We start from the raw sequence: 25,926 nt of genomic DNA on the forward strand, positions 1-25,926 counted from the left end.
CATTCTTCATGGAATATTTGGAATTTTATATCTCATCAGAAGAATATCAGTACCAGTAAATTTTATGTTGATACTTTATTAGTATCTGCAAAGATTCCAAATCAGCCCATCCCTAATTAAAAATAATGCTTTAATTTTGTGTTGCTACATGGCTTGAAAGGTTTTATAAATATATTTTTTTTTAAACCTATTGATGCTTCAAAATTTTAATGTTTCCAGGTTAAAATGTGGTTCTTCTCATGCATTAGATCTGTCAGTCATTCCATGGCCCTGGTCATGCTAAAAATGGAAAGGTGGCAAAATCACTCAAATACAACAAGGCATTCGATAAATGGTTTACCCAATGAAATGTAAAGGAAATTGCAAAATATTCAAATTGTTTGAGGTCAATAAATATTCCACACTCCTACAGAAAAGTGGGGGGGGGGGGAACACCCAGAAGATGCCTGCCTACATTCGAGGGTATGCACTTAAATTCTGGTACCTAAAAAGACCTGAATGCATTTTCGTAATTTTCATTTCCTCGTGAATTTATTTGGTGCATAAAATACATTCCTACAGTTACACTCACTCCTCCATCAAAATTTATTAATTTTTAACATTGGTCAGAAATGTGTCTATGCTGAGTTCCAGGCCCTCCCAAAAGAGGGAAGCATTCAATGCCAGGCAACAAACAAAAGAAGGAAGAGACAAAGAAAGTAGGGGAAGAATTTAGAAAAATCCAGTTGCAGCAATTTACACATAGCTCCATCAAAAATGAATTTTTTACATTAATTATTTTGAATCTAAGTTGCCTAGGTAATCAATCACCTTGCTACATAATGTATGCAAATTAGTATAATTCACTTGTTGTATAAATGCTTTTTTACCTCACAATTATTCTGTGACACGGTTCCCTACCTTCTTTCATGACATCAATATTATTTCCCCTTCACAATGTAAAAAAATTATAACGATAACGAGGGTGTGGAGGAAAAGCCAGAAAGATTTTAAGCAATGGATTAAAACTGGTTTTAAACATCTTTGACACCATTGTCCAACCTGCTTTGTTTTAAACATGATGATACATTTAAATAAGTCGTTCACAAATCAGATAGTACCAGCAATTTAGAACATTTCCTCCTTGATTTAACTAAAGCAGAAAAAAATACCATAAAACATTGTGTTTATTACATTTACTACATATATTACATTAGAAGGCAATCTTAATTTCACATTATCTATTGTCTAGCCCCCTCACCCGATTTACAATGAAGTAACAGTACCCCATGTTCTAATGATGGATATTGAATAATCTAATATTCTGCACAGGCATGGACAACAGGACCATTAAAGGCATCTCCTGGTACCTGTACATCTACATAACTACATAAATTAATGACAGATGTGACACAAAAATATCTATGTTTATTGACTCGAGAGTAAGATCTGTGTGTGAAAGATTTAAATGCAACGTACTTTATTCAAGTATACTATCTGTATGTAGTTGACACTATGTACATATGTACGTTCTCTCCCAAGCCTGTATTTACTCCTTACAATCCCTAAGAATTTTGTGCACATGTACTGCCCCCCCCCCCCCCCTGCACAAACAAAATTTCATGCAAATATCAGAAATACAACATTTGGGATAAATGTAATTTAAAACTGAAATGTTAACTTGGATAAATCAACACCACTACACAAAATAGAAAACTATTTTAATGTGCTACTGATTACATTCCAATCTTGGAAAGAATAAATTACTAGAATCATCTGCTCTGGGTGTCTCATTGAAATGCTGCATGTTCACTACCATATTCATAAATTTAATATGTGGAGTATCCCAGAAAGTCATATTGCAAGAAATTTGTTCAGTAATTTCTGGATATTTCCACCAATTCCATAATTACAATACCAAAAATTTAGTATACTGCAATTTTGGAATTGCTTAAATGCATTAACAAGTTTTACATTTCAAGAAGAAATCAATAGTTTAAGCAAAATAGCAGCAATACTTCTTGAAACTTACCTGTTGCCCTGAAGACTGGTGAGGTGGCATGCAAGAAACATGTTGTGGTGGCATCTGTTGCATGTTGCCTCCACTTGGTTGTACTTGTCCCGAAGGTCCATTTATATGTTGACCTGGATGCATGACAGACTGGGTCTGCGGCCCCATTCCAATTGCCGAGGAGACATGCTGGCTTTGGTAGCCAATGTGCATGGAAGGGCTGGGAACGGGGCTCTGAGGAATGCCGTGTCCCATGCCAGGCTGGGGACTCAATCCCGGAGGAATCGACTGCGGAGAATGGACTGCAGATGATGGCGTGTGAACCATGCCAGCTACTTGTGGGTTTATGGACATTCCGTTCTGACTGTCAACACTGGCAGCAGGGCTGTGTGGTGGGGGATGATGCTGACTCATCACGGGAGACATCACCTGCTGCGGAGGGCCCATGGGAGAAGGAGACTGCTGCTGAGGAGGGCCCATCGGCGACAGGACCTGCTGCGGTGGAATCATGGGTGAGGGCGACGGAAGCGACTGAGACATCGGAGATGGTGTTTGAGGCGGGGGCATTGGTGATTGAGACTGCTGCATTGTCCCCATTGGTGAGGGTGTCTGCGGGGGTCCCATTGGAGATGGCTGCGGTGTTACTGAAGTAGGACTTGGAGAAGCCATTTCTCCTTGTCACGTAAAATCTGAAAATAAAGTCAGAACTACAGTTTTCATACAAAATCACAAAAACAGCAATATTACATGACTCTATATTTCATGGGAACTACAGTTGCTTGAGCAAGATATGTAACAAAATGGTGACAACATTCCATTTTTATCGAATGCGTCTCTTCCCATGTCTTTTTAGGTTTTTAAGATAATCAGAGACAAAAGTAAAGGAAGGGAGGACACAACCATTACCTGGTACCTCTCATTACTCAAAATCCTAATCTCGTCTCTCACATATATGTCACAAAGGTTTAAGAAGAAATTCTGAAGTTCTGCGAGAACATTTCAATGCCAAGTGGAGAAGAAAAAATTGGGAATCGGTATTAAAAACAAATTAAAATTGAATTAGGTGTGCACCTTTTAAAAGTAACCGAGTTAAAGCTGCACTTACTTTGTCCCAAAACTACGTTAACCTATCCCCAGATAACATATAATTGGCATAACATGTTTTACGGATGGATTTCAATCAGTTACATCAATATATTTTAAAAAAATTATCATTAATTTTCATTGATTTAAAATTAACCTAACATATTTTAACATAAAAAATTATAGGTATAATAAAATTCAAGGTAAATAACTTTACTTAACATTTTCGCTCTTCTTTTTAGAAAACCATAATTTTCCTATTATTTATCAGCCAAAAAGCTGCGGTACCTCCAGGATAATTATCCGAGATTATATACTCTCATGCGACAGGTATTCTCAAATAAACATTTGGAGCACACTAAATACAAATTTTGGTGATTAAAGTATAGATCATTTTTCCATATTTTTCGGTTAAACACAGTGCAAAAATTTGGCTGAAGAAAATTATCTTCCATGAGAAAATATGTGAAACTTTCAGTTTGTTTTATGGTTTTTCATATGCTGTATAGATGGATAAGGAAACCATTTGTAATACTGGAAATTAGTGTAAAAGTAAGCTTGGAGAAATAAATTACCATGTTTGAAAAATATGTTGTACAAGTGATCATGCTCATAGGTCACTCCTCCCCCCCCCCCCCCAACACATTGAAAGGATGAAAGTGCTGAAATCTTAGCCAAATAATCTTAACTTGGTACATGAGAACCAAACCTGACCCAGGATTATAATCAGAAGTAGATTTTCAAATTGATAAAAAATGACGTTACAGAAAAGGCAAAACTATCATCTGGGGAATGCACCATGCTATGGAGTAGGGTTACCAGACAGATGATACTGGACATGTTCTACATTATGAGCATTACATAATTTCAATTAAGTCTTTTGGGGAAACTGAAAATAATAAGGAAATCTGAAGATTTTCAGAAAAACTTGACCAATTGGAGAAATATAAATGTGAAAAATGTAAATGTGTTTCCACAGTATTTGTGAACATATTTCGTAGTTACACTGTTACTCTTGTGGTTATCCAAGACATTTCTTTCACTCAAGTTATAAGATTTTTCCACCTGAATAACATAGGATTTGAATAAGTTCTACATAAATCCTGTGAATTTTACAATGATAATTTTATACAAGGAACACCAATTCTTCTTGTATACAAATAATACAATTTGGAAGTTATTAAGGCCAAAATCAGAGATTGTAGATAATTTGAAATTTTCATAACTGTGCGTTACTCTTGTGGCATATTGTCAAGTTGCTTTCATAATAAATTTTGGAACATAATGTGATCATTGTATTGAATGTGTTCGCAAAGTTTTGCGAGAAATATCCAACTATGGTTATCCAGGACGTGATGAAATTGACATCCGAGTTTACTGGTGCCTGTTAAGAGTGTAAACTCTGCACGCAGTGAGGTTCTAAATAAGGGCATTTTAACAACACCAGGAAAAAAGCGTCAAAGTCAAAAGCCTGTGTTACATGTTTAGTGCGATGAGTTTGCGAGAAGTGCCATTCGTCGTAAGGTTCATCACGTTTTTGAGAGGAACGAAGCGCCAACAATAAATAAAGTGTTGGTGAGTGTGAATAGTGATCCGGATCTGCCGAACCTTAAGAAAATAAGTTTCCACACACTACTGAAAGAAATCGGCTTCGAGTTTGTGCAACGCGACAGAAAAATTATATTATTGTTGAGCGAGATGACATATTGTTGTGGCGCCGGAACTACCTAAGGAAAATACGCGAATACAGGCGGGAGGGGTGAAAGTTGTATTTCCTTGATGAAACGTGGGTGAATGAAGGTCATACTGTTTCAAAGGTGTGGGTAGATTCTGCAGTAAAATTTTTATAAGACAGGCTTTCCTCTCAGGATTAACCACAGGGCTAAGAAACCCGACCGGCAAAGGCAGATACCTTATTGTATTGCATATTGGAAGTGAAGATGGATTTTTAGAGGGTGGGGAATTCATTATGGAATCTAAAAAAAATGTAGATTACCATGAAGAAATGACAGGTAACATTTTTAAAAACTGGTCAAAGCAAATTTTACCACTCCTTTCACAGAACAGTGTGATCATATTAAATAATGCATCCTATCACTGTGTTAAGTTGGAACGTATTCCTAACAAGCAGTGGATTAAACATGATATTATTGAATGGATGGATGCAAAAGGTATCGAACGTCGGCCAAACATGGTGAAAGATGAACTCATAAACGAGATAAAAGAGGCTAACATTCACCACGTTTATGATAAGTTTGTTGTGGATTGAATGACTGAGCAGGAAGGCCACAAGGTATTAACACTCCCTCCCCCCTTATCATTGTGTCCTGAATCCTATAGAGCACGTTTGGAGCTAGGTAAAGGGTCATGTTGCTCGGAACAATAAAGCATTCAAATTGAGTGACGTCAGAACTTTGCTTCATGATGGTATTAGGCTGGTAACTGCTGAAATGTGGAAATCGTTTATACGCCATGTGGAGAAAGAAGAGGAACGCTTCTGGAAATCAGATTACATGTGCGACCGACTTGTTATCAATCCAGCTGATAGCAGTAGCGGCAGCACCAGCAGTGAAGGGGAGGAATCGACTCTCTATCTGACTCTGCTTAGGCAAGTAAAACACTTTTATATCTTCAAATTAAATTCTTAAGTACAGAAGTTCAACTTATCTTGTGAATAGTTATAGTTTTCCTTTTTATTTAATTTCTCGTGGCTTGTAACAACTTTCTCTCACACGTGATGGAAGCAGCAGAAGCTTTACGATCATCCAATCGCTGAAGCCTGGCGGAGTAATACCTTTTCCCTTGTGTTTACAGTGCAGTCCCTTCTAAGCGCGGAAAAAGTATAGTAATTGTGGATACTATAAGAAGCTGAGCCAGCCCCTGTGGTTAGCACATTGCGCTACGACACCAGGGGTCAAGGTTTCAAATCCCGGACTGGGCTTGGATGTTTGTGAGTGTCCATTCATCAATTTCATCATATCATAATTCATCACCATCTTTGCAAATTAGCCAAGCGAAGTAAAATAAAGCAAATCAATCAGTCGATAAGCAGAGCATCCCCATATTCAAAATGTCGCTACATTATTTGAGAAAGTGGGAAATTGGGGGTTGGGGGACAAAGAGTAAGAAATGGTTACTGATTCTATAGAATGTTCACAACGTTGATAAAAAAATTATTTGCTAACTTACTGCAATTTGATTGTATTAAGCAGACATTTTTCCCTCATACTTTTGTCCTTTAAGTTTTTGGTTTACAATACCTTCACAACTATAATTCCTGTACATAAGAATGCCCTAAAGGTTGAAAGTGAAACAGAAGATAAGATGTTTCTTGTACTAACTATTCTTCTTGATATACGTATCCAAGAATTGGTCACAAGAGTAATAAAAACATAAAAAAAATAATCTGTCATGTATACAAATAAGTATATCAAGCTGATATTCTCAAATTCTTTAGAAGCAACATTTTAACTTTCTTGCCCAAGAACACAGCTCTCCAAAAATGAAAAGTGCCATCAGAGTAACATGCATATATAAAACAAGAGGATCATAGTTACTAGCCTTGTCGAAAAGTGTGATATCATAAAAAAAAAAGTGGCTATTAAAAACAACTACAAAAGTAAAAGTACAGTCACATGGAAATATTATGTATCATTCTTTAGCAGACTCTCAGCAATAAAGCACTGAAATTGTGAAATTTGTTCAGTATGTGTTTGTCACTTGCAAATTTTAATGTATTTTGATGCTCCGATATCATTTCTGTTGTTGATGATCACCTTTTTTTTAAATCCTAGTTTTACAGCACTGATTATTTATCTACCATGTTCTGACATATTACCTGAAGTTAAGAAGTTAAACTTGCAATTTAATACAATAGCAGCACATTCAGCATCAAATTCCCCATGTATTTAAATGGGTGAACAATTGTCCACAAAAAGCGTGAGGACACAACTATAGTGGTGCCACCTACAATAGATTTTGTCGGTCAGTCCAATTGGGAAAATGAAGCAGACCATGCAAAATGAGTCATGCATACTTCACTTTAGTCCTACATCAATGGCATATGTGGAGGGGAGGCTATCACAGATTTGAGACCTTCCCCTGCAAAATATATAGAATTGTAGTGACTTTTAGAGTGTGGGTGGTTCTCTATTTCTGAAAAGTCAATTTGGGTGTTAAATGAGGATCCTGGAAAGGACAGGGAAATGTGTAACAATTTCCTGTTTTTCAAAATATTCCCACACACATGATTGTAAACCCACGTTTTCCAGTCTGAATGGTAACATATTGTTGAAAACCTCCAGAAGAGTACAGTAGAGTCTCGTTTATCCGACCTTGCTTATCTGACATTCAGACATACCACCGAAAAAAAAAATCATCAATCGGCAACAAGAACTGCAAGTTGCGAGCGTAGTCTATTTTTAGTTTCTCCCGACTATACCAATTTTTCTGTACTGTTGTAAACATGATTACTGTATTAGGTTCGTAATGTGTAAACGTTTAATAGGCTTTTTCTTAACACCTCCCTATTATTCAACGTTATGCCAGCCTGTTTATGTCGGATAAGTGAGAGACTACTGTATTTCCTGGATGTCTATCATCCTCACAAATACTGAATGTGTAAACCCAAATTTAATGTGTGTAAAAATTATCACAAAAAAATTCACATGTTCACTGTAAATCTTTTCTTTCCTGTATTTTAATGCACTCTTCTTATTTTTTTATATGAGCATTTCCAAAGTAATGAATGCACAACAGCAAAAAATACAATAATCAGAACAGCTACAAAATTTTAACCTACTCCACACTAAAATCATAAATGCACCACATAATCATCATTGCGGATGTCTAGTCCTGATTAGATTTTCTGAGCTGTTTTTGCTCTACATGAAACCAGGCTAGAAAATTCTATCCTCAAACTGCACCACACTTCGTGTTTTTAATGATGAGCAGTTAAATACATTAATAAAATAGTAATTTGCATTATGTCAAATTTATTACGTTTCTTAGGCATACATCACAATTGGTGGATTTTTTTACATGTTTAAACATGTATTGTACACTTCTGTTCACACAAAGTGGCACATACTTAACCCTGAATTTTTGTTATGGGATAAAAATTGGTACTTTGAAACACATTTGTGGGTAAGACTTCCTTTAGCAGGATTGATTATAAAAAATCGCCAGACATTGTAATAATAATTACAACAAATGGGACCTGAAAGTCCCGACAGGCAATTGATGTATGAAATATCAGATGGTTACAAAGTGTTTACTTCCTTATATGCAAAAATCTACCTGTTATACATTTTAGAAGATACTGCTTAGAAGACAAATATATAAATTAAAAGACAAATGAGCAAGAAATAGTAAATAAAAAGAGTCATCATTTTCAATAAAAAAACTGGAAATTTTGGCTTTTTACCAATTACAGCTAACCTAGCTATTTCACTTGAAGTTACTGTTATGAGTTTATAGGTTTGTAGTGACATATTTTACAACTAGCTAAAAAAAATATGCATGATGTAGCAGCCAAGAGACAGATAGATATTGGCCAATCCCAGTGGACACATATTGTATAGTGGTTCAGATACAATTTTAACAATACAATACAATACAATACAATATATTTATTCATCGTTAGACATTGTACAATGCAATAGATGTCGTCAGTTATTGGTTACATATTTGTTATTGTATATATGTAAATATATAATTATATATATAGAGGGATTACATGGAACTACAATATGTTATAGATATTAATATGAGAGTATATGCATATATAAAGTAAGAGTACATGGACATAAGACAATTATAATATTAGTGACGATGAAATAATATAAATATGGCAGTGGCAATATACATAACAATAATTCATAAAACAGGAAATAAACAATACAATACATTCTAGAATATTAAATCATTTTTGGGATGGATTTCGAATTCTTCTAGATTGTAGAAGACCTTTTCTTTTAACCAGGGTTGAAGTACACTTTTAAATTTTTTAAAAGAAACACTGTGAGCAGCTTCTGGTAACATGTTGTATAACTTAATTCCTAAATACTTATAACTACTTTGTGTTTTACTTAATCTGATTGATGGTGTGTCGAGCTTGTAACAGAATCTTGTATTGTGTCTGTGCACAGTGTGTCTTGCATTATAATTATGTACATTTTCTTTTGTATACACTAGACAGGTAAATATATATGAGCTTGGCACAGTCATTATCTTTAGTTCTTTAAAGAGATTTTTACAGGAAACAGACTGATCAAACACTCCTGCCATGCTTCGTAAAGCTTTTTTCTGCCAGATAAATACATCCCCAGCACCAGATGAGTTTCCCCACAAGAGAATTCCATAAGTCAGAAGGCTATGAAAATATGCATAATATGATTGCAGCAACAAATCCTTGCTAATGCATGTTCTAAGCTTTTTAAGTAGAAATACCACCCTGGCAAGTTTGGAACATAGGTGATTTGTTTGCGACTCCCAAGATAATTTGGAGTCTAAGTGTAAACCAAGAAGTTTTACAGAAGTCCATTCATGGCCATTTCCTAATGTAAAAAATATTTTCTCTGTTTTATTTTCATTAATTGTAAGTTGATTTGTTTCAAACCAAAAAGTGGACCTTTCCTCTATTTCCTTATCAAGCTTCTCAACTGTAAATTTGTCACTGCCCACCATAAGGAATGTGGTATCATCTGCATATAAAACAGTCTTATGAGGAATAATTTTAGGTAAGTCATTTATATAAATATTGAACAACAATGGGCCGAGGACAGAACCTTGTGGAACTCCATTTTTTATATTTAAGAATTCTGATTTTATGTTGTCTACAGTGACCATTTGTTGTCTATTTGATAAGTAGGATTTTATTAGAGCAAGTTCAGTTTCTTTGATGCCATAGAAGTGTAATTTTTTTATTAATATTTGATGGGAAACAGAGTCAAAGGCTTTACTCAGATCGATAAGTGTTGCACTTACAGAAAGTTTGGATTCAAATGCATCTAACACTGTGGAAACAATGGTTTCATTCGCTTTCACAGTGGAGAGATGGGCTCTGAAACCATACTGTGCACTTGTATATAAATTATTATTTGTGAAATAGCTATCGAGTTGATTATATAAACAGTGTTCTATAATTTTGGAGACAATGGGAACAAGTGATATAGGACGGTAATTGTCGGGGCTCGATTTATCACCCTTTTTATACACGGGTATGACGACCGAGAGCTTGAGGCAGGAAGGAAAGTGCCCACAATACATCATCCAGTTTATGAGAATGCAAAGTGGGTACTGTAGAATATCAATGATTCTTTTTAAAATAAAGTTCGACATTCCATAAAAGTCTTCCGATTTTGAATTATTTAGTTTTTGTGCTGCTTTTAAAATATCAGCAGGTTGGGTCTCATGCCACCGGAAGTCAGTCAAAATGTTACAGATGTCTTGTGACATGAGATTATTATATTCATAATCAAATTGGTTCATAGAATTGTGGTTTGTATCCAATTTGTTACCTACCCTGACAAAGAAATCATTAAATTCGCTTGGAGTAATCGGAACATTTTCTTTTCTTCTGGGTTTCCCTCTGCCTAATTCTGCCTTAATGACATTCCAAGCTGCTTTGCATTTATTATTGGAGTTATTAATAAATTTATCATTTGCTGTGCATTTAGCTTTTCTAATTTCTGATCTGTAAATATTTCTTAATTTGATATATCTGTTCTTATCTGCGTTACCATTTTTAAATCCATTATAATACATCATAAGCAAGATTTTTAATTTACTCAAGTGTGGATTATACCATTGACCTAAGTGTCTTTGTTCGCGTTTAGCTTTAATTGGTTTCTCCTTTTTTTGGACTCTAGGACAGCAGTCGTTACATATATCAGAGATGGTACTCATAAATTTCTCAAATAATGCATCGACATTTGCACTTGAGAAAATTAAATGAATCCAATCAACGTCTTTTAATTTGTTTCTTAGTATATTCAGCCTGTTATCATTAATTAGTCTAACAGATTTAATTTGTTTATGTATAGTATTCAGAGGTATATTATTGTTCAATTTTAACCATAAGCCTTTGTGGTCCGTTAAATAAAATGTATTGAATGTCCCTATCTCATAGCAGTATTTATCTAGGTTTGTTAAAATGTTATCTAGACAAGAGTCTAGTCTTGTTGGCCTATTGTTTGCGCAATAATAGTTGAAAGATTTTAAAATATTTAGAAGATGTATTTGCTTAGGGGTACTGTTTCGAATGTCAAAATTGATGTCTCCAAGAATAATTATTTTATGTTTGTTAAAGTTTTTGTCTAGGTACGAAATAATATTTTGCACACACTCGATAAAAAATTCTACATTACTTTCAGGTGCTCTGTACACTGAGATAACAATTGTTCTTAAATTTGGTAGTGACATAGCAGCCACTTCAAAACACCATTCTATGCAAAACTGACTAACATCTAAGATTTTAAAGCTGGTATCTAGGTTGTCGCTGATATATAGTGATACACCACCATGATTCATATTTGATCTGCAATAGCCAGTAATTAACCTGAAACCTGGAGGTACATATATTTGCAATTCTTCATCCCGTAGCCAGTGTTCGTTTATGCTTAAAATACAGTTATTTATTCCCCCCATTAATATTTCTAGTTCATCTAATTTATTTCTAATGGATCTAATGTTCAGATGCAGTAGTAAGATATCATTTCCATTACAAGGTGGTATCCCTAACTTAGCTTGCCGTAATAATCGTGTTTGAATATCTTCGTGGATTAATCTCGCATCATAATTATGAATTGGATTGTCCACCACCCGACTCAGTGAGGGCCTGTCTTTGCTTATGAGGTCGGGTGGGGCAGAAAGTTTCCCTGCTTTGGTTCCGTTTCTTGCCATTTCAGCTCGATAGGTTTGGAGCTTTTACTTTGATTTGCACTATGATTTTTAATTATTGTACATAATTGATCACATATCCCCTGCTTACCTGACCAATTTAAATGCAAACCATGGTTTGTGTGTTTATCATTCCCTAACCTACTTATATCTAACATTTCTACATTCTTATATTTTTTACACAAATATTTGATTTTCCTGTTTGTATTATGTACTGCAATATTTACACACGAGTCAGACCGCAGATCATATCTATGAGGTATATTCACAACAATCACTTTCGACATGGCCAGATCATTCAGTTTCTCTTCCAGTGTTTCTGCAACATCCTGTCCTTCGTTGCAGGCCACATTGTTTGCACCAGCCATGATAACTACACAGTTTTTTTCCAAATTTACAGGTTTTATGCCACTTACGATCTCTTGTATTTTAGCTCCAGGCTTGATAACACCATCGACTGGAATTTCACCTAGTTGTTTCTTCATTACACCTGCTAGACCTCTGCCGTGACTGTCTGCAAAAATGTGCACTTGCAGATGACGAGGTTTTTGCCTATTTCTCTTCTCAATTTTAGTTGGATTTACTGCTGAGGCATATTTACAAAGATTGCCTGTATCTTTCACTGTACACATGTCTTCCACTGGGAGTTCCTGCAAGATGCTGAATCTATTCTTGTTTATGAAAGTTACAGTTTCATTGCTTTTGCTCGATTTTCTGCCATGCTTCACAACTTGCGTCCATGTGTGGGTGGAGTCATTACATTTGTTTCTTTTTTCGATGGTTTCTAGTTTGTTTCTCAGCATTTGATTTTCATTTTTTAGTTCCAAAATATCACTTTCAAGTATTTTAACAATTTCTAGAAGAGTTGAACCATCATGATCTTCATTGTCCTTTGGGGAGATAGTATGGCCGCCATCTTTGATGCACTGGGGACAAAACCATTCAGTATTTTCTTCAATTCCTTCTTCTTTCGGCACGTTTCCACATCTAAAATGCAGCCACTTATCACATGAATCACACAAAATGCCGTTTTTTACTACCCTCTTACATTTTGCACATTTATCATCACACTTTATACGTAAATTTGTAGGAGTAGATACACACACATCTACGCTAGTCGGCGCCATTTTTTTTTTTTTACCCAGGGGGGAGGGGACTTGCAGGCCCGCCACATCTATTTTTTTAGATTTTTCAACTGTTTGAAAATAAACTACATTGTTCCCAATATTTCTGTATTACTTACTGTATTCATAAAAACATAAATGTAATTTAAATAGGAGGCAAAATACACTTGGATGGCGTACCAGGTGCCATCTTTAAATGAGTCTCATTCAAGACACTCATGCCAGTGACAGTGTACAATTAGTTGGTAACAATGGTAATTATTATAATTATTATATTTAATAAATTGCACCTCTACAAACATAAAAACATTAATAAAAATATAATGGATTTTGTGAGTTTTAGTGAAAGATAAAATCCATAGGAGACACTCAGGCAATAATTGGTTATTATTTTTTATTAATGATAGCAATTTTTATAGTTATTATAATTAATAAATAATTGCACATATACAATAAGCAAAGGAAGCAGTGATTCAATAATAAAATGGTTTCTTGAATTCTAATGATAAAAAAGTGTGGACCTGTGAGTCGCCCCCTTAATGTAAGTTTCTTGTACAGCACGGGTAAGATAGGATTAAAACTAAATGTGTAGTCTTAATGAGCACATCTGACCATGAAATGTACTTAAAACAACTTTTTACATGTTTGTGTCTCAATTTAAATGTTGATGTCATAAAATATGAAACAAATGTTAATATCAGAAGATTCGATGTTTCGGAATAATTACAAATCTTTAGTGTTCACAGCACACATGCAGAAGTATACAAATTACGTGAACGTGTGTATATTGAAGAGTGATGCAGAGTAGAGTTTTTCTAGATTCTGCTTGGCATCACTCTTCAATATATATTGTTTAATGGAGCTTTGAGATGGAAGTGATACGTGGTTCTTGGAAACCAACCCTTAGAAGTAAATGCAACCTTTTGAACCAAAGCAACAAAGCTGAAAGTGTCGCTTGGAAGCAGACCCTCAGTAATCCATTAACTCTTTGAACCGAAGTGCGACAATGAACTAAACACGTCACTTGCATGTTGATTGGACTATACTGTTTTCTCCATGGCGTGCATCGTGCCGCTTCAGTCGTTTCTCTTGCGTGCATGGTGAATGTTTTGCTTTATACTGAAGGAGACTGTGTCATTTGTGACTTCAGTCTGAAAGCTCCTTCAAGGGTGCGCATCATGTCAGCTCGGTCTTGTTTGTGCATGTGTGGCGGACGCTTGCTTGCAGACTGAAGGGGCCTATGTCACTTGTCATTTCAATGTGTCACCCCCCCCCCCCCTGCCATGTGTTGCTTCGATCTGAATGTTCTCTATACTTAACAAGATTGTTAGCTACTTCATCAGAGATTAAGATTTAATTTAGCCTATAAATCACAGAGAACAAATTGCAAGTACTGTTGTTGGAAAAAGACCGGTTTCTTTTATAATCATGAATGGGCCTTTGGAGTGGAATAAAGTAATGCTGTTGCCTTGTAATAAGAAGGGGTCTGAGGTTAAATTCGCAGCGGTTGGAGTGCTTCGGATCTCATTTCAATCTGTAGGTCCAGTCCAGACTTCTTAAATAGGTTCTCCCCCCACCCCCTGCATTTGCAGCCAGTCTTATTTGCTTCTGCTTCAGTTTCAGTGACAGTGTTGCTCAACTGCCAGGCCAGAAAAGGTACATTGCATCCAGGGGTTGATGACTAATTTCAATTATACTTGCTGCCAAATATAAAATTAGATTTGATTTGATTTTGTGTTTTAAGTCCACTTTATGCACAGTAAGGCTAATCGGGACTGGACCTACAGTTTAAAGTGGAACCCGAACAACTTTTGCCTCTACTGGGTATCAACCTGGGACCCCTTGATTACAAGGTAATGACGATACCACTGCGCCATTGGGGAGGACCATAAAATTAGATTTAAATTAGTTGTCAACCCCTTGGTGCATATTAATTAGGGTGAACATTAATTATTTCCATATAAAATTTAAAGATCAAAAATGTATTTATGAGGGAAATTGTCGAGATCAGGGCATCGACTTGTAAGAAATAAAATTACTGGGCTGTGGCCAAAATACATAACTAGTTGCAGTGTGACAAGGTTTAGCAGCCATTTAACCAAATTATACATTGGAAAGCCAGAACACAAATGTACATATTTTACTGAACACAAAATTTAATGTAGAGAGATTTGATGCTAGATTTTTAAAAGGTAGTGCAGTATTTTCTTTTTTGCTTCATGTATATATTCATATAACAAATTAAAATTTTGAAAATCGTATCATACTAATTATACTATTAGGTTCCATTAAAAACACATACAAAACTACTCTAGTTATGTGAATATCTTTATACTACATAGATATATTCAATAAGCCTACCAAAATATGAAGATAACACTCAGAAAGAACCGCCCAATCAAAAAAGGCCACTTCTTTTTAAAACACTGTTTATGTCTAGCTACGAATTTCATATTGTAAATTGTATTTTATATTTTGAAATGAGTGTCTATTTTACAGTAGGGAGATAAACAAAAACCACGGAACAGGAAAAATACCTCCAACTGCAGAATTTTCATTGATTTGACACTTTTGTGAAAAAAGCTGAAAAAAGGCCAACCAAAAATGTGGTGGAAAAAATTCAGGTTTTTTCCCAAAAAAATCAGTTTCTTTTTCGACTACTTCCAACTCTAGTAGTTATACATACTTTTTTGGTAGTAAAAGTGTATGTACCACCAGTTTTGTAAATCCTGGACACGTCACTAGTTTAGAAGTGAGGAAAATATATTTAAACAAGAGAAGCATTCTAGCATAGTTTCAAACCACCAGGGGTTCTCACCATTCAGGGGAGAGGGTGACAATTTATCCAACCCCCCAAAACCCCCTAAAATTTTTCAAAGAAGTCCAAGTTATGGTCATTTTAGAACTAAATATCAGGGTTTGTTAAAGGTCGAGGAATCTTAAATAAATTGAATTCCCATCCAGAAGAGAAAATCAGCAAGTGTAAATGGGTTCTGTACTGTAAAGAACCATTTTATCTGTAAAGTATTTCAATTCGGTCCAGGAACCTTTTCTCTGACTCAATTTAAATACAATAACATTTTTTCAATGAAACGAAATGCAACTTGGATCGAATGTAAATGTGCGAGAAAAAAAGTTACCGTTCTTTTACGGAACCAAATAGAACCCATTAGAATGTATGGATCCTTAATAATCCCAGGGTTGTTAATTTCCAGGAATTGTAAATAAATGTAATTCCTGTCTGGAAGAGAAAGTCAGCAAGTGTAAAAGGGTTCTAGGCCGTAAAGAACCTTTTTATGTATAAAGTATTTCAATTTGATCCAGGAACCTTTCTTCAATGAAACAATATGCAACTTGGACCAAATTTAAAGGTTTACGGTCCTGCAGCAGAATACAATACAATTTATGGGTCCCTGGACCTTTAACAAGCCTGCTAAATATCCCTTTTCATCCTCCTAAAATTGACCTCACCCACATCCCGATGGAAAATTCTACATTAAACTTGTGGAGGTGGGTGAGAGCAATGTTGAAATTTCATGAACTTGAACTTTCTTTTTCTAATTACTAAGATATATATTCTTTTGAAAAAGAAAAGTTTATTAGTTTAGAATAAGAAACTGGAAATATACATTTTCAGGTTATGACTTAACATTTTAAAAAAAACACATCAATCACTACTTAATAGGCTAGGCTGGATTGAATTGGCATTAATAGATTTTGGATACCTGAGCAGAGGTATGGTCCAACAGATGGGGGGATTTAATCCCACCTAAAGTGAGCATGGTTAATGCTCTGTGTGCATGTGTGTTATGGGTAAACTAAAGAAGACAAATATACATTGCGATTAAAACAAAGAAACACAATTTTCTTGAGGTATATCCTGTTACTCGCCAAACTGGCCTGCCCTACTTTACACAGAATCCAACAATTGGAGTGACTACCTTCATCAGGCGGTGAAGCTAGCTAGCTTTTGAGCTATTTTCACCAGATTTTAAACTGAGCATGTGCATGACCTATAACCCGGCCTTTCCTGCTACATGGATGTGTATGAAGCTTATGTCCGTGTGCATTTATTTTCGTGCAGGAGACTAGTACTTTTTTCTGCACACCATGGAGTTGGAAAATTACTGCAAGGTGTTCTGATATGGCTGGTGCTGCTAATAAGTCACATGACATAAGTATGAAGGGGTATTACGTTCATAAATGCTTCCGTTGTTAGGTTAGGTATGTCAGGTTTAGGGCTATTAGCATTAAAACTACAGTCCAAGTTCCTTTTGTTTCATGGCAATTTCATCATGCTACGAAATCATGGCTTGATTTCGATTTACGTCTGTTAACACACTGCGAAGTTTTAGTGATTACTTTAGATTTTGTTGAATATATGTTTTCGTGGTTAGGTTAGGTCAGGTTTGGTTCTGTTAGCATTAAAATAAAGTCCCTAAATGCATTCTACTAAGGTTCCGGTTTACTTCTACATTTATTCCCAGTAGTCTATGATACTTACTCTCGCTTGTCAACACGGGAAGCGCGCATGCTTGTGTAAGGTAATTTTTAAGTTCTATTTTTCAACATAAATAACTTCCTTTTTGAATCCAAACCATTCTCTTTACTTTAAGGAAGGATCAAATTTTGTGTGACAATAATTTCCAAAATTCTACGATAATTAGTCTTTCTGCTAGGAGAATATGAAAAAAATCATAAAACAATATGAACAGTTACCAAAGTTACTTCTGTAAATACTTCCCAGCGCATGATCATGTAATTTCTGATGTTCAGCACTTTCTACTATTCTCACTATACCCTGTCCCAGCTAACTGTAGAGCACGACCGTGCATATCGGCAGAGGAGGAAAATAGTGGGGTGACAAAAATATGGAGACAAAAATATGGTCCGTTTGCCATGTACATTCGGTATTATCCTTTTCAAAAGTTTGCAATGCTGCATAGCGAAGGGGGGAAATCGGGAAAACTTCAGTCCCCAGTTACACAATTCTGTTTCTCTCACTGTTCATTGGTGGAGCCGTCTTGCGTCACTACTTGCGCAGAGACTTGGGTAACGATTAGATACATCGGAGACACATTTCTTGAAATTTACAGGAGAAAAGATGAGAAAGTACTTACGGAATTTAGTTCTTGTGGACTTTCTGAAGTTGGGAAAAGTGTTTTCTTCAAATTGTGCAAGTTATTCGGCCTGTAAATAAGGTATTTTTCGACATTCATGTATCTCCGTTGCACGATAGCTCGTGCCACCATTACCGTCGACTACGTGAATCAAATGTTCCATGCGTTCGATTACGTAACCCCCTGTCAGTGTAGCAACCATGCGGTAGTTTTACAAGATGATGTGTGAGCGGGATTTTTTTTTCCAATTTAATTTTCTATGTTTGCCTAACCTTACTGAACCTAACCTAACCTTCCGTGAATGGTTTGTGGATTAATAACAATCGTTTTTCGGTTAATAAGTGTTAGTGTAACAACCACGTGGTAGTTTTACAAGATGACGTGTGAGCTGTTTTTTTTTCCATTTCAAGTTTCTGTTTGCCTAACCTAACTGAACCTAACCTAACCTTCCTTGAATGGTTTGTGGATCAATTTTCGCTTAAAAACCTTTTGTGAATAGTTTGTGTGGCATTTATTGATTCGTAAGTTTGGAAACACTGCATATCAGCTGACGATAGACAACGTGAGTCAAAATTTGGCCGCCAACTAGCAACGACCAATAAATACTTATAATGTTAAAACTAACGCTTTTTTCATTGAAAAAAATGTTCCGCTATGCATACGAGGTAAGTAGAAATGAATTTTATTTCAAAATAAATGAGTTAAATGTGTTTCTGCTATATCTAACTAGTACCGAGACTTGTTCTCGTTCGTCTGGTCTACAATTAGCTGGTATGGATAATAACTGGTGACAGTAGTAGTCACACCCATTTTAAATTTAAAATATCTTCTTAGCAGTAACTTTAGCGACACTGGCAATTAATACATTAAAATAAGAGACATTGTTGGTATGACTCAGGTAATTACTTTTGCTGGTGAAAAAAGTCGCGTCCATATAAAATACTCAATAATCATGAAGGACCAACATTATGTATTTTTTTTAACGCAAAGAAGATTTTCGGAGTCCTAAGATTCAATCACATAAGTTTTGGTTAAAATTCCTGTACAAATTAATTTCCAATAGGCCTATAACAAAATGCAAATTTGATGAATGCATTGGATGCCTATTTAGGAAAAAAAAAAAGTATTTGGAAATTACAATTTCGCATCTATTAATGCATTTTTTGGTTATCTCTTTTCCATGTACACTGAACATATCTAATTTGAAACCTCTCACCTTATCCAGAAAGTCTTACCTACGCAAATAATTACATATACGTAACTCTATTGTTGTGTGTTCTCTTTCTTAGTTGTGGCGGAAGAATACTTAAATTACATCAGTTTTACTTACAGAGTAAATCACCCATATATCTAATCAATAATGAACACGATGCACCTCTTGCCATAATACAACACATCGAAAAGAAATCATCTTTCTTTGTTGCTATGATAAGTATATTCAATATGCTAACAATCCAAAACAAAATTTCTGACTCACACATTCAATAAACGAACAAGGTGAATCTCAATTTGCCATTACATAGCAGATTGAAAACAATTTGTTCTGTCATTACCCGGAACAACAAGATGAATCGGTCAGCTTCGGAAACCCAATATATTGCAATATTACTTTCTCCAAACCTTAACACAACTGTTTAACAGGAATTATATCAATACACTGTATATATGGAGAGGCTCTGACGCCATGCTTAACTTCGGGGAATACTTTATATTGGCAACGAATTTTCCTGCAAAAATGGAATCTGTCGCCATAACGCTTACCTCTTACTTCCGTTTTCTTTCTTCGTTTGGCCTCGTTTAGAACTCACGTACTGATGTCAAACACAATACACATACAAACTTTGATTAAGAAAATCATCTTGCCTATTTGTTTCAATTGCTATTATGTAAAACGGTTCAATTTGCTATGGAAAACATAAATTTATGTCACTCAAGCACAAATGTTAAAGCGCCTGCATTACACTTTGTTAACAAACACTGGTGACGGTGTCACAGATCATATACCAGCTATGCAAACGTTTTCCTCTCACAAACCTGCAAGTACTGCAAGCGAAGAGTATCACTTATCGCACAACGAGATTCCTATCTTGCGTTCTGACGTCACGGTGCGATTCATTCATTGTTGGACTAAATGCAAGTTCTTAGATTTAATTTCCTTAGCACGTAAAATACATTTTCAGTGAATTTATTTTAACAGAAACAAACCTAACAGACGTAACGTAACAAAGGAACCTTATCTCATCTGAAGTCAGAACCCGAAGTTGGAATCGTGTTGTGAGATAAGGGTGACGCCACTAACGACCTTACCAACAAAGACTTACTACATAACTTACCTTTTATACAACATAGTATTACAATATCTGTTACAGCATCTTCTCTCTATTAAATTAGATATTATTCTCTGAAACATACCAAATATTTAGGTGGAAGAATATGTGGATTTTTTCTAAGTTTTGCTGGATACATTTACTTCACAGTTCATTCTCGGTGTACAAAATATATATATATCGTATGTTATAACCATTTCAAAGAAACGTGCCGGATACTTATTTGGGCGATGTTTCTCCACTATACGTGCCTAATATTTATTAAATTTAACAGTTCTTATTCCCGAAATGCCAAAGAATCACTTTAGGTGAAAGTTTTGTGTAAAATTAGAGATTTCCACATCGTCGGGAACTTTGATACAGCGCCTTGAATAACGTAGTGTGGAAAACGCGCACGGTTCTGCGCTCTCTGGCTGGTTCCACTCGAAAATGATCCGCTAGAGGTGCTGGTGTTGACCCCGGTGCTTGGTGTTCGACTGCTTATAATGGAAGTAAATGGAGTTTTCGCTGCAACGTCTGATTCTTTTACATGAAGCATTTCTATGAATGTGATAATTGCTATGATATTTGGTACAGTGGTCGCGAATATATTAACGAACATTCTAGGCAGTCGACCACGTCCTGTTATACTTTCGTTAATAATACGGGAGAAAAAATACGCGTGGAATGTTCTTGGCAACTAAATTTTTGTGTATGAATTACGTTCATTATTATTATCATCATCATAATTTCTTTTAAAGATATACACACTGAAGCATTTGTATTTTGGTATTTACTGTATCTTTTCTTCCGCTTTAAACTAATCGCGGCGATGATGATAATTGCATGAAACGACAAGGGGAACCCCACAAAACTTTCTCAGTACCATCGACATGAGTGTAAGGCAACTTTCAAACCAATGGGACAAGCGACACGGGATGTTCACATTGTCACACTAGTGACACACACTTCCAGACTCTAAAATAGCATTCATTGCACATGAGGGTCCAAACAGCAAACGACACGTTCATATGGCGTATTCGCGTGCTACTTGTTACTTCGGTCGGAAAGCTCCTTAAAGGAAGGGTGCTCAGACCGAAGCGACGCGCTACAGGGGGAGTTCCCAACTAAGTGACAAGCGACATGGAGCCTTCAGTCTATTAGCAAGCGTTGCTTGCGAACAACAGATAGGCGACACGATAAACCGCACATTACGACAACAGATCTAGGCGACACGATAAGCCACACTTGTCACTTTGTCGCTTCTGCGTCGCTCAAACTGGGCCATTTCCTCAATAGCTTGCAACATGTTGCCATGGTTTGTTGTTCGCGCATACGCGATGCAATGAGTGTCTTGCTTTAGTGAGATTGCGCACTAAAGAGACAAGCGGCACGCGACACTTATCGCTTGAGAATTTCACCAACCGAACGCTGGCCTGTGCTTCCCGTCATGCCGCTACGATGTGAAATGTTGCTCTTGATTCGCTTCTTTCCAAGCAACGTGTGTCGCTTTGGTATGAAAGTTGCCTTGGACCGAATGACCCGTGTCGCTTTGGTGTGAAATCCTCGTATCGTTTGTCGCGTGTTGCTTTGGTCTAAAATCTCCTTGAGGAAACGGTGCAGTCAGAGCTTGTGTCCCTACGGTTCGAAACATGGGCGTCCAGAAGGGGGCCACGGCCCCCCTGGTAAATGAATTTGTACCTAAACCTTATACTATATTTCACAGATAATTTCATTTCAATCACAGTAATTTATGTTAATTATTATAAATTCGTTAAAGAAACATGATAATTTCAGACTGAAATAGTGTTTTTTGAGGGGGCATCACTATTTTGGAGGAAAATACATGTCCTTTGCCCCCCTGGAAAAAATTACCTTTCTTGCCCCTCCCTGGATAAAATCCTGCGGACGTCCATGGTTCGAAAGGCTGCATTGATTTCCGACAGCTCGCTTTCAAGCAGGGTTGGCATGTTTAAAACAAAAGTGTTTAAAACACTTTGTTTTAAACGTTTTTGTTATGCAACCCTGTTTTTCATTGAATCTGTGTCAATTAATCCGTGCTTTACAGGTCTCACTTATAGCACAACACTTGAGCAACCTTTTGTTCTGACGTCACAAGAGAAAGCGTTTTAATTTTAGGCTAATTGCCTATGTTGTTAGGCTAGCTATGTATGCACAAGGTAGCAAAATTGTTGTGCGACAAGAAAGACCCGTGCTTTACTGTAGAAATCGATACCTCTCAGTTTCTTGTTTCGTATCGTCCTGTAAGTTTGAGACTGGTGAAAGCTGGAAATGGAAACTAATATCTGAATACACAATGCGTGATTTTGATCATGACGTGATTTTTATTTCTTTTGCGATACGATTCATTGGTCTGTATAACTGAATGAAGCGCAGATGCTTACTTTTGGTAACATAATTTTGTACCTTGAAAGATAAATTGATCTGGAGAATCTATTATGACACTGCAGGTTGTTTTCTGCTATAGACGGTGTTAAAGGCGGAGCTACCGCGGAGCATGCGCACTCGTCTGGTCCCTCTCGAACATCCGGTTACGCATAGGATGCTATGGACGTTAATACGAAAGGGAAAAGTGGTGATTCTTTTACAAGGAAATAGGGTGTCAGCTGTGTAGCATATGGTTGCACAGTTCGATCGGGAACAAATTTATTGAGTCAAGTATCACTTCGTAGGTTTCTGAAGGACGTAGAGAGACGAAACCTTTTGATACAAGCAGAACGAGAAAGGACTGGTACCCGGAAAGGATTTTTACGACTTGCATTTTGTTACAAACATATTGATCGTTTATCTGCTTATTGTGTTGTGGTGAAAAGCACGCCTCTTAGTGAGGTTTCAAACCGAAGCAACACGCAACAGCAGTGGTTCGTAGCGAAGTGACAAGCGACACAGGCCCATTTAGCAGTGGTGGTCCCTCCATGGAACAGAGGTGATATGATCCTCCCGAACCATATCAAAGGTTCGGTCATATTTAATATTATTCTTAATTATTTTACTTTTATATATTCACTATAAAAACATTATGAAAGATGAGATATTTAATAGTTGAACTAATGACCTAATTCTGTCATTCGAGAAGTTTAGAATTTGTTATTTGCAAGCTTCTTGAAAGCAAAATCTTTCATTGTTGACAATTAGTCAAAGATATGTGTTCTCAGTTTTAGAATCAAACTATTATGAAAGCCATAAGAGCTAAATTTCAGTTGGAGTTATTAGTAATATAAGCCTTATGAACATTGGGAAGAAGTTTTTAAGAATGTGACAACTTTACAGTAGAGAATATTATAGAAACTTTAAGGATCATAACTGTTGTTTTAGACATAGAAAAATGAACCTTATGGAACATACTGTTTAATCTTTAGAATATTGCCATTATACACAAATTAGTTCTGCATATCACAGCTGTAGCTATGTTTATCTTTTGTGTCACGGGAGGCGCTCTGCTTGACATGCGGGGGTATAAATACAGCTACGGAACCTAATTCTGGGGCATTTTCATCACCGACTCCGATGGATTAACATCTTAAATACTCAGCTCCCTTTATGGGAGGGTTCAAGAACTCAGTCTTCGTTCCCAAATTAGCTAAGAGACATAGTTATTCTGTCGTATGGGTAGGTTCGCCCTGTGGACATGCTAACATGTCACCATACGAAAGAATAAGTTCATTTCAACTTTATTTTGAAGTTTTCTGAAATTTTAAATAAAATCTTAGCAAAATAATGTTAAATATCGACTCAGACCTTACCGTTATTCTGACGCATGGGTAGGTTCGCCCTGTGGACATGTTAACATGTCACCATGCGTGAGAATAAGTTAATTTACGATTTCTTTCAACCTTTGTGATAATTCAGTTTCATTTCTTCGAAACTTATACGCAATATATTTTCAATTTTTGCATAATGCAACAGGACTTAATGTTATTCTGCCGTATGAGTAGGTTCGCCCTGTGGGCATGTTAACATGCCATCATACGGAAGAATAAGTTCAGATTATTTCGTCTCCATGATTATTATTTATTGATCAGGTTATTCATTATTGATATCTGGCATGGTTAGGTTTCGCCCTGTGAACATGCTAACATGTTGCCATACCCGATATCAAGTCGATGTCTCTAATATTTTACGAATTATAGCAGTTTGTATTTCTGCATATATCTTGAAGCCAGACCATAATGTCCAATTTATATTAAGATCGGAGTCAATACTTAATACCTTCGCCAGTCACGTCAAAGTTATGCTTCATTATGTCAAGGAGCGTTCATAAAGTTCCAAGCAAGCGCCTGGTCGTCTGTATATAACTGATATGACAGCTTGACCCATATTATGTAAATAGACTGCAAAAGTCGCGTAGATTTAATTATAAGAAATAAATCTGTTCTGTCCTTTATTTATGGAGATCTGTAACTAAGATGTAAATTTATAAAAGTATCTTGAAAATAAACCATCTTCAGGAAAATAATTGCCCATAAAGAAGCCTACTGAAGACGCAGACCTTTCTTCGGAAACAGATGTTATTCATTTATAAAATCTCCCTTTTCCATAGCCTATCAAATGATTTAGTACATAACAGTCGAAGCTTCATATCCCACGTATTTCTACTACTATACCCGTACCTGAGAGGGGTCAGAGTATCCCATTAGCCCACTGAGTTTTAACCGAGGTGAAGAAACAGATGACATAGGATATTGAAAGGTGATTGAAGGAAACAGGAAGGTAAAGATGAGGATGGACGCTTTGTCTTCGTGATTTTTTTTTATGTAATAGCTGCGATTGTATAGTTTTTCGAAGGCGATTTATGCTCGAGGACGCTGACGACAGAGGGTGGCCTAAAGGTTCGAGAGAGAAACCGCCACAAAGCCTAGTTCAGTATGAGAGCAGCCTAAAGTGTCGCGATGGATGTTTCCGCTCACTTTCTTCGTCTCCTTCGAAGTTTAGAGCTGGCGATCGAGCGCAGGTCTCTCCCCAGCCATGCAGCTAAGCAATGATGATTTTAAAAGGATGGTATTTGTTTTATTTTGATTTTGAGCGTTTTCCCTCATCAGTTGTTATGTTTTCCTTCAAAATTTTGCGTAACGCTATGCGTCGCTCTTCATAGTCATTCACCTGTTGATATGTGTTGATCATCACGACGGTGGATCGGCGCGTCGGAACGTTACAGAGGGAACAGGCTGTTCCCTCCTACTTATCGCCCATTGAAGCTATTTAAATTATCTATATTAACATAAGAACACTTCTTTCTCCCGAAATCAACGTTTCCAAAAGTAACGCTGAAGAAAATCTTTCACCGTGGCTGGACGTTTGTTTACGTCACCCACCCCCAACGCATCATGGTTCTCACTCTCTACTGTCTGACGCCGAGTATTTCCGACCACGCGCGAAGGTAA

General features: G+C 36.3%; 1 protein-coding gene across 7 annotated transcripts in view; it reads right to left on the minus strand.

Moving 5' to 3' along the window:
• LOC145984304 (SWI/SNF-related matrix-associated actin-dependent regulator of chromatin subfamily A member 4-like) overlaps positions 1 to 20,250 on the minus strand; it is a 119,536-nt gene extending 99,286 nt beyond the window's left edge. For all 7 annotated transcript variants that reach the window (XM_083117959.1, XM_083117956.1, XM_083117960.1 and 4 more), the window contains exons 1-2: positions 19,980 to 20,250; positions 2,012 to 2,679 (exon numbers count right to left, since the gene is read on the minus strand). In XM_083117959.1, the coding sequence (XP_082974085.1) occupies positions 2,012 to 2,659 (648 nt within the window). In that variant the 5' untranslated portion in view covers positions 2,660 to 2,679; positions 19,980 to 20,250. The remainder of the gene's footprint in view (positions 1 to 2,011; positions 2,680 to 19,979) is intronic.
• Between the last annotated feature and the right edge of the window lie 5,676 nt (positions 20,251 to 25,926).

Source organism: Lepisma saccharinum, chromosome 2 (assembly GCF_977018435.1).
Source record: "Lepisma saccharinum chromosome 2, izLepSacc3.1, whole genome shotgun sequence".
Classification (NCBI taxonomy): Eukaryota; Metazoa; Arthropoda; class Insecta; order Zygentoma; family Lepismatidae; genus Lepisma; species Lepisma saccharinum.